The 10,449-nt window shown below is 34.4% G+C and overlaps 1 protein-coding gene across 1 annotated transcript; it reads right to left on the bottom strand.

Annotated features, from left to right (window-relative positions):
* Positions 1 to 1,446: 1,446 nt before the first annotated feature.
* Positions 1,447 to 7,592, bottom strand: LOC119641235. Its single transcript, XM_038039801.1, has 9 exons — positions 6,195 to 7,592; positions 5,765 to 6,127; positions 5,500 to 5,710; positions 4,992 to 5,161; positions 4,798 to 4,938; positions 4,571 to 4,738; positions 4,278 to 4,507; positions 4,090 to 4,224; positions 1,447 to 2,095 (listed from the first exon to the last, which is right to left on the bottom strand). The coding sequence occupies exons 1-9, from the start codon at positions 6,984 to 6,986 to the stop codon at positions 1,768 to 1,770; spliced, it is 2,538 nt and encodes an 845-aa protein (XP_037895729.1). The 5' UTR covers positions 6,987 to 7,592; the 3' UTR covers positions 1,447 to 1,767.
* Between the last annotated feature and the right edge of the window lie 2,857 nt (positions 7,593 to 10,449).

Raw genomic sequence — 10,449 nt, 5'->3', positions numbered from 1 at the left:
CAAGGCTTTTCAAGTTGGTATTCGGTAGCGTTAGTTTATTTCCTGTCGAAAATGAACAAATGCAGCGCTCTCATTAGCACAACATTGTTAATGAATCGATGGAATTGGCTTTTACAGCTGAGGAGCCTTATCATTACTTCCTTTTGCAGAGAGGCTTATTCCGTTCAATTGCCGGAGGTTCTCATGATTTATTATATCAGGAATACTTGCCATTGCTGCCTAATTTACTGAAGGGTTTGAACAGCCTGCAAAGCGGTTTCCATAAACAACACATGAAAGATTTATTTGTCGAATTGTGTTTAACGTTCCCGGTGCGTTTGTCGTTCTTGTTGTCTTAAAAAATTTTACAGAAAATGTTGTTTCAGTATTTATTTTTAAATTTAAGGATTTATTGTTAGTGATTACGGGGTTTACGAACGTTGGAATTATGTGTTGATAATTTTCAACTGGATTTTTTGTATGACCAACTGGTTTTACAAATTGAACAGAATATTATACTAGAGTCTTCGTCGTTTTTCATTCTGCTAAAAGGTCACGCTTTAGAAGCTCGTCCCGTTTTAAGCAAACTCTAGATATTCCAGCTGCGGATATGCCTTTACGTATGGAGGAGGACAACACTAACAGTAACTTCGACGGATATCTTAGATAATGTCAACAATGGTAATTGCAACCAGGGACAGAAAGAAAGGGAACAGTATGAAGATTTGATCAGCGGTTTGAATTCAGTTGAAACGTCTTTTTGTTCACTGCGTAAGCAAACTAGTCATCAACCAACTCAACACAAGAGTATGCCACTTGAAATTTTGCAATTGTTGTTGCCCGTCTGGAGAAGATCCTTTCGCTGACGAAGAAGTAGTACGTTTGTGCCCTAGTTTAACTGCACCCGAACTTGGACGAAGTGTTCCACGTTAAAACAGGATAAGCCCTCTTTGCAACGAAGACGTTTCTTGGCACCGAAAATCGCTGCTTGTCCGAAATGCGGTTACAAGCCGATACCATATCTCAAGGAAAAGGCTTACAATGAGCGAATATGTGCCGAAGAGGTATTAGAAGAATATTTAGATAAAAAATCCAGTTACAGTGGGAGTATTGATCAACATTCTAAAGACGGATCCGAGTAGAAAAAACAATGCAATTGTAAAAATGATGACCTAGGGGTAATATATTATACACGTGACCACAAATTAAATAAAACATATTTATCTTAAAAAATATTTTTTTTTTCTTTAATGCAACAAAATTTCTTACAATTTACCGAAAATAAAATGTTTAAGATGTAAAGATGAGAAGGAAATTATTGTATAAAAAATAGTAATAAAATTGTTTTAAAAAAAATGTTGCACATTTTTAACTTAATGTATAAATAAACTTTACTTATGTATAAATACAATTTAATAATTTCTTTACAAATTAAAAAAAAAAAAACTCAGCAATTCGCACGACATCATTTTAGCGAACAATAAAAAAAAAGTAAAAGTTTTTTCATTATTTTTTTTTTTTAGTATATATGTATAAATACATTGTATATAACATTAACGTTTAGTTATGGATTTAACTAAATGACTAAACAAGATATGAAAAATTCATTTTTTTATACAAAAAAAAAGTAAACGTAGAAAGCCAAAAAGAATCATTAGAAATGTATGTATACTTAAAAAGAGTAAGATTAACGTAAGTTTTAAGAAGTGTAAAAAAAAGTAAAGACGTGTTTTTTTCACTAAGTATAACGTTTTTCGTTTTCAATTGAAACTTACACCGACTATATATCTATGGACTATGCACACCAACATCATCTCCGCCACCTTCATCAGCACCTACTCCCCCAGAGTTGTTTATTGGTTCATTATTTAAATTTATTGCCGTCGTAGAGATTTGCGTGTTGTTAGATGCTGAAGAATCGGGTAATTTGACTTTTAATTGTACTTTAAGCACTTCTCGCAATTCATTGAGTTCTTGGGGTCCCTGCATTAAGCGTTTAACACCACGCGGTAAACCACGGCATGACGATAAATTTATGGAGCTCATTAAAGGGCAATTGGCTAAAATCTCTTTCACTGCTTCTTCGGAAACAGAAGATCCGCAAAGATTTAAATGCCTACAAAATAAATTTATGACATAATAGTGGATCAGACTTAATTTAAAACATTTGGTAACAGGTATCATAAGCGACATTAATAATAATAATTATGATCACAGGCCTACAAGACTATATAGGACTATAGGTGCCAAAGCAAATCTTGAATGTCCGCTAATAAATACTTCAATGTTCAGTCCTTTTTTAAACGATAGCCTAGGTGGGATAGTTGTTATATAACTTTAGTAATTATTCGTGGAGAAGCTAATATTGATATTTGTTCATTTACGTATTTATTTTCCGTATATTTTATGATTAAGTTTACAAACTACCGTTTTAAAGGAGCCGGATAACTAGATTATATGCGCTTGTAGGTATAAAGTCAAAGAGATAAGCAAATAATCACAGCAGTATACAAAAAAACTCCTCGTTTGTTCGGAGAGAAAGGCGGAAATCTAGAAATCATGTCTGTTCTAGAACAGTCAAGGACGCTATCACGATAGTCGTCAATTTTCCATAAAGGGCATTCGGAAAAAAAATGACCGACAGAAGTGGAGACATTAGAAGAAATACATTTGGGAGGTTCAGTTCGTACATAATAATATTTAGTACTGAATAAAGTCTATTCGCCCTAAGGCGGGCATTGCGCTCGGTAAAAGAGGTTACAAGAGGTTCTTTGGGGCTAGATTTTTACATTTTTTTTCTTTTTATCACATGCACACTCTTGGTATATTTTCATTTCAAAATCGAGGCATCACTCTAGCGAACAGCTGCAATGTTTTCTTCTTTCCTTAACTTCTTGCGCTCTTGTGTTTCAGTATTTTGTTGGCAATGAAAAAATTTTTCTTGTCTTAGCATTCGATGTTTAATTGTTTTCAATAAAGTACAACAAACAGCCACAAATTGGCGCTATCGCTCATAAAGATCAAACATTAAATTTGACAAAGCTAGATAATGTTCAAATATTGCATGTTCAAATAGTGCACATTACCAAGTTGAAACATCGAAACCAACTGAAACCAAGCTTCCGTACCTTTTCTACTTATTATTTCCCCTCAAAAAAAAAAAAAAAAAAAAAAAAAAAAAAAAGCAAATAAAATTAAAGTTTAGTCCTCCATAATATAAGTGGGCATGGCTGATTCTTTCCAATTACCCATGTAAAAAAAAAAAAAAACCTGTGAAAATTTCCTTCATTATACTTATTGTAGTTTATACAACTAACCAGCAAAAATTCCAATTTTTCTTGCTTTTGGAAATGGAGATGTTCTCAGTTTATATTGCACTGCGGCCATGTCTTTTGGTTTATTTCGGTTATTTTCATTAGTACCCACCATGCAGAAACTTCCAACGTTTCTGAAACATTATTTGAAGCCGATATTTTGCAAACGTGGCAATATTTATCGCAGATATTTGGCAGATGAAAAGATGGCCGTCGAGTTAGAATTTGATTTTGATCAAACATTTACTCTGTGGATTGCCAGAAGTTTCACTGTTGGTCTTGCAAATGAATACACTTCCATCCTTCGGTGGCCGATACAAAAACAACGATTTTTTTTATTATAATTAAGTATTAATGCAAACCCCAGAGCCTTTTAGAAAATTTTTTAAGATCTAAGCTTTAAATAAGAAAGTGATTCACCGATCTAAACAAACTTCTTTAAACTTAATTAAGCCATCAATTTGCAAAAAAATTTAGATCAAAGCAATTTTTTCGGAAGGATATTAATGCCGACTTGGTATCGTTTTTTATTAACCAATACTTCCCGGGCGTTGTAAAATATAGGTTGCTAAAACGAAAACTCATGACCTATCCTTAATAAAGGATATTTTGAGCTCAGAATCGCCTTTTCTTGTGAGTATATATATAAAAACATATATATATATATACATAAGGCCTTAGAGTAGTTATAATATTTCCTTCAAATGTGCTTTAAACCATGTTAAAAATTTCTCGTACCGAAGATACATATATCAATAAAGATAAGTTAATTAGAAGAGTGATAGTAAAAACTTACGCCAATCTTGATTCGGCCCCTTTATCAGCCAAAGCATGCAAAGCATTATCCAGTGGCTGTTGCACATTAGCCCAAGCGAGATCTAATTCAATAAGACTATGAGCCCATTTTGAAGCGATAAGTTCCAAGCCAGAACTGAAATAAAAGGAAATTAAATTAAAAGCAAATAAATTACACGCATTACTAACCCGGTATCGCGTGTCACTGAGCAACCAGATAAGAATAAATGTTTAATATCCCACGCGGGTAAACGTATAAGGCTCTCATGCGTCAAGCGTGTACAGCAACGTACATCCAAAAGTTTTAATTTTGAACTTGATTTCAAAAAACGTTGCAAATGCTCGTCACCTATAACACGTGATCCTGTTAAGACGGCCACCGATAGCTCTTCCAAATTGGGAAAGCCCGGTGAATCCATCTATTAAATTCAAAGATTTCAATTAGAATTTTTTCACATAAGTTCTCTCTCTTGTGTATGTACCATTTCTTGCATAGTAGCGTTACACAATGTTATGTGTGAATTGGTAATACGTAAAACTTTGAGTTTAGGGCAACCTTGTTGCAGTTTTTCTATATGCAAAATACCATGTGAAGTCGCCTGAGTGCTGACGTTGGATAAATCCAATAATTGCAAGTTTGGGGCGTGAGTCTGAAAAATAGTGTATTTTAAAAGATTTTGTGGGAAACGGCAGAATGGCCGAAATTTACCGACAGAATGTTAACCACTTGCGGTATACAAGCTAGACGATTATGCGCCAAATACAAATGCGTTAAACGCCCGCCCATTACTTGCAAAGCGTTACATAACGATTGACCTCCCACGGCACTTTTACTAGCATTCATTTCGACCTATATACGACAAAAATTGAAAATGGATGTAAAAAGAAATTGAATAAACTTACGTTAATTGAACTCAAATCAAGTCTTTCAAGTTTCTTCATATTTTCCACCATAAAAATTAAATGGTCTGATGTGAAACCTTTCCAGCCAGCCAAAGTGATGCTTTTTAAATTAGGCGCACCCTTAACTAACTTGTGCAGAAAGCAATTAATATCTGTAACTTTCCAATTGGCTGAAATGAGATCAGGTTGCTGTTAACATGTTCTTAAAATAATTCTTTTTATACCCTACACAACTTATGGGTATATTAAGTTTGTGAGGATGTATGCAACGTCCGCCTTGTCTATCTGCCTTGTTTTCTTGCGTCCAACCTATAATTGTCAATCTTTGAGATATTAACCTGCTATGGCCCAAGGATGAGCGCTACTGAAAATGGTTCGGACGGCTTTTTCAACCATGTCACGCGGCATTTTTTGAAAAGTCGTTGTATGAATAATTGCAGGGCAGTGTAGGGTATTTAACAATTAGCCGTAGCCTATTATAGCGTGTTTCTTATTTGCTATTACTTACAAACATTCAGCTCATTACATAAGCTGCAACGATTCTCCACAAACCATTTTAATTTCAGTTCCGTGCGATACTTCTCCTTAATCCACGTCGTTAAATCCATTGTTTTCCATAACATCGGTGATAGAGAAACTTGACGCCACAATGAACATACCCGACCCAAACGAAGTAGTGTAGGCATGCAACCATCCTTATCGACAATCATTTGAAATATCTAGCGAAAAAAAAAAGTGGGTAGAGAACGTTGTCTTTTCATTTTAAGAAATACCTTAAATAAGACTGGTTCTGGCAGGCGGCTACCCCAAACGCTTTGCTCAATGGGTTCTTTAACTTCCCCATCAATTCTAGAAACAGCACTGGCAACAAAAGTGATTTTCTTATTTGAACGCTCTTTTTTGCGTTTCGGTTCATAGTCATGCCCATCGGCTGCTTCATCATCGCTAGTCAAACGTATGCGCTGTTTAAGGCTCCGTGAACTTTTACGGTTCTTAACTGTCGTTGATGAGGATGATGATGAAGACGATTTTGAAATTGCTTTAGCCACAGCAGCCATTGCTGTTGCCGTTATATTACTCAAGGAATTATCCGACTTTTTTATGCATAGCTTAATACCGGTTTGGTTTTCACTAATCTGAAAAAATGCTTATTTATTAATTCAAAAGCAGACGTACATTTTGGCTGTTTAATCAGGGTCCTACCTCACTTTCATACATAGCCACCAAGGATTTTGGTTTGCGTGAACGACCAGTTCTGGCAGATTTCTCTAATTTCTTGCTCATGGTGGACAGCAATGGCTTCCCAGCATTTGGTATGGTCCCATTTCGTAAAACATTAATTGGTTGTGCAATGCAATTATTACCATCGCCAGACGACAGCGATGGAGTAATGATCGTTTCTACCGGTGATATTTTGGGAGAGGCCACAGTCTGTTGTGGACTTTCACCAGTACTACTGCTTAACTTTTGGTCTTGTGAAGGTGGTGAATGTTCGGCGGGTGGTGTAGTAGCCGGTGTGGAAGCCGCTGACGACGACATTATAGAGCTTTGAGTTTTATCATCAGTTGTTTCACATAAAGAGACTGGTGTTAAATCGTCTTTGGGGGAGATGTTTATAGTAGTGATGCTATTCTCTTCCTTTTTGACTATTAAAGGTTCCATCATTTCTATGTCTTCTTCTTGTATGTAATTTTGGATCTTTCGTTCATCTTTAAGCGCTATTGCAGTAGATATTGAAACTGAAGGCTGCAGTTTTTTTTCTATATCAATATTTTGAATGCCTGCATTCGATTTGCTTTGAGCTTCTTCTGTAGTGGTTTTCTTTTCACGATTATCATCTAAAGTATCTACTGCTTTGATATTACTTTGAGCAGCAGGCACTTTAATTTTGTCTAATTTGCTATCATTAACGGCTTTGTTGTCTGTCTTTTCTGTATTTTCTACTTTATGATTTTCCAACACCGTTTTGATATTATTTTCTAATTTCTGGTCCATTGCGACAAAGGCATCCAAATCGTTTGTCAAATAATGTAAATAAATCCTTTTTAAGGAAATAACAGAAAAAATGAGAAGAAAATTTGGGTAGATTGTTTTCAATTTCCTCGGATTTTAATGCCTTATAATTTAAATGGTTCTCTTCTGTTAACATGAATTATTCCTTAACTATTATTTAATATTATTTATTGTTTTTCCTTTTCGCAGGACATTTCGTCGTATGTATCGTTGTTGGTGGATTGGACGCCACCAACGAAATTTCTTCTTGTGTGTTGGGGATTTTTCTCTACTCCCGCATATCACCTTCTATCTTATTCATATCGCTATCTACAACATTATACGTGCAAGTAGTACCACTATTTATGATTTATGTTTTCAATTGTTTTTATTTTATTGACTTTTTCTACTCCTCTCGACGTAGAGATAAACAATTTTTATAAAAATGTTTCGAAATTGTATTCACAAATATTCTTTCTTCATTAATTTTATTTTCGAGTTCATATTCAGAAAAATATTACAAAAATTTCAAATTTACAAACACTAATATAATTAGCGTAAATATTAGGAGAAACTTATTTATATTTTTTCCCACCATTTAACACTTAACAACGTAAAAACCTGATGACGAAAATTTTAGTGCAGATGGATTGACGATTACTCTAATTAAAATATCTCTTGCAAACAACTGAGTGCTCTCTAATTCATAAAGTAATCATTGTAAGAAATTTTTGCATAAATAAATTAATGTAATGAAATAAAAATAAAACAAACGTAATATTCAAGATGAAAGTGATTTCAATTATTGAAGAAATTTAATAATATACATGAGCAGTTATTCAAGGAACGATTAATAGAAAAAATGATAAAATTGGTGAACTCTCAAGACAAATTCATACACTTAGGGAAATAAGTCGACATTTAAATGCAAACGAAAAAGTTCGTATTGCTTCGTTAGCTTGTGAAACGTAACATAAAAAGCGTGAAAGCGTTTCGTTTCGATTTTATTTTTAATGTGTTCCTTATTATTGAACTTCATATTTGTATGTATGTAGATTTTTGAATCTACAAGACACAATCAAACGCCTCCTACCAGTTGTAAATATATGCGAAATGTCGTTTGAAAAAAGAAATGAACAACTGAAACTGCTGGCAATTTGTTGAGAAGATAAATAGAATAAAATTATTACGCATTTTTAGAGCACGAAGTAGAGAAGTGTTATATGCCGGCTATAACGATTTTAACGAAAGTTTACACATGAAATGAATATCTTATGCACTAAAAATCTACTTATTAGTGAAAATTTGCAGTGAACAGAGAACAAATGCTCTTTGGAAAAAAATAAATCCTGTCGCGTGAAAGTGGTTGTCTAGCTACCTACAAGCGGGCCAAAATCCATAAATACTTGGCTAAAGTTCTGTGATTGCTTAATTTGATATGGCGAGCAGCGCACCGGTGAATTTGTTTATCTTTTCAGTGGAGATTTCATGAACTGTCTATTGTTTGGTGATTCGATGGACGTTCTTTATATAAAAGAAGCACGATTTAAAACGGATATTGACAACAAGTGTTATAAGATTGTGAAATATAACTTAATAATCCATGACAGAGCTCTTGACATAAAAAGTGGTGGAATTGCGATACACATAAGGCAAAGTTTAACAAGCTGGGCAGCGTTAACGTTTGATACAGTACCTCGGATTTGAAATTTCCGGTAATAAACTCTCGGCTGGATGAACTCTCGGCTTGTTATATAAATTGTGAGGAGCCAAAGTTGTCCCTCGTTTTGGCCTCACAGGTTCTTCGTTAAGAGTAGGATTAAGTAAACTACTAGGCAGACAACGGGAGATAACAGACGTTTTCGACTGGGATATGGTAAGTCGTAAACAGGTGGCTCCAAATGGTCCGTGTCGAGGGGGGGGGGTCAGAATCAGGGAAGAGCCGAAAACTATAACGCGAATAAGGCAAAAAATCGTAATTACTACTAGATAATAACAACGAAGGTACGCTCTGAATTGGCAAAGCGTAAGTACAATTTGTAGATCCTCGATGTAAATTTATAATTACATGGTCAACGTTGTAAAACGACTAGAACGAGTGCGCATTGATTTGAAATGTAATGAGCGTGTAACTTCAATCAATGTACGGTTCTTAAAATGTTTTGAGGCTAAAAGTCCTCACAGGTGGTCCCGAGCAGGGACAGTTATCATTGGAAAGGAGAAAATCTTTAAACAAAATAACAAAATGCTATAACGAATTAATTCATAGTTTTTATAAAGCCTATGCTGAAAAGAATGAACAAAAAAAAAAATAATTAAAAATTTTGTAATATGATATTTACAAAAATCACGGCAAAAAAGAAAAAAAAAATAAAGAATATAACAAAACGTCGCGACGCCATCGATGCAGGTGCTCGCATTATATTGCTTGCGATGGCAAACCAAAAACGACGTCGTCCGTTTGGTCGCCCATAAGAAATAATGTAGATGCGAGTACCGCAAGGAATTCGGACAAAAACCGTTGCATGAACGAAAGCGCAAAACAAGAAAATTCAAGGCAGGTGATCTTTGGAAGAAAAAGCACGCGTTCAGTAGTGCAGTAGCAGTCGAGCCAGTGAAGCGTAGAAAATTTCTTACAGCATTAAGCTGTTAATTTAGAGGAAATAAAGGCATGCAAAGGAAAACAACAAATCCAAAAATTATATAAATGAAAAAAAGGAAAAAAAAGGAAAAATTTTTGAAAATGAAAGTAAAAATCGAAAAGTGAACGATCTATCGTCGATACGGCAAGGCTCAATTAAAAGGTAAGCCAATTGATTTACATAAGAAAAAGAAAAGATAAATTTAAATTAAAAAGGAAAATTCAAATGTAAGAGCTTATTCAAAATTGAGTTAAAAAAAAAAAAATGAACCTAGAAGAAAAATAAGATGAAAAAAACCATGTAAAATTAAAAAAAAAAAATGTATTAAACACACAGCAACCAGCGCAGATTTTCTTTGAAAAATAAAATTCTAAAGGCGACTTCATTAAAATTGTTAATTTACTGTTATGTCTGGTAACATAGAAGAACATGGAAGAAAAAAAAAGAAATTCAGAAACCAACGCGTGTATCTTCGGTAGATGCCTACTTCTGTTGTTACCACTGATAGCGTTAAAAAGTGGTAGGAAGACGTAATAAAATATAGCAAAAAGTTAGCCGAGGTACCAGCCATTAGTGCTTTTTAGCGCGAGGGGTCATAGTACGTGAGTGATCGTAGATAAAGTCACCCGAGACAACGAGCAGTAGCAAATTTTCATAGCGCAAAAGTGCCATAGCACTGGAACAAATTTGTACTCTACGTTAAGTCGACGCACACAAGAGAAAAAAAAAGGAAAATTTAAATTTATGTACCCGGCAATTGGGAGAAATAGTAAACAAAAGAAAAAAAAGAAAGAAAGTTAGAAAGTTTTTTTCTGCAAAATTTT

This window comes from Glossina fuscipes, unplaced genomic scaffold (genome assembly GCF_014805625.2).
Source record: "Glossina fuscipes isolate IAEA_lab_2018 unplaced genomic scaffold, Yale_Gfus_2 147, whole genome shotgun sequence".
Lineage (NCBI taxonomy): Eukaryota > Metazoa > Arthropoda > Insecta > Diptera > Glossinidae > Glossina > Glossina fuscipes.
The sequence above is the reverse complement of the archived record's forward strand: the minus strand, read 5'-3'. Positions and strand labels throughout refer to the sequence as shown.

Coding starts and splice junctions, on each gene's coding strand:
- LOC119641235 (XM_038039801.1), bottom strand. CDS start 6,986: ATGGACCAGAAATTAGAAAATAATATCAAAACGGTGTTGGAAAATCAT. Junction 5,711..5,764: donor CAGAACCAGTCTTATTTAAG/GTATTTCTTAAA, acceptor TTTTTTCGCTAG/ATATTTCAAATGATTGTCGA. Junction 4,939..4,991: donor TTGATTTGAGTTCAATTAAC/GTAAGTTTATTC, acceptor TGTCGTATATAG/GTCGAAATGAATGCTAGTAA.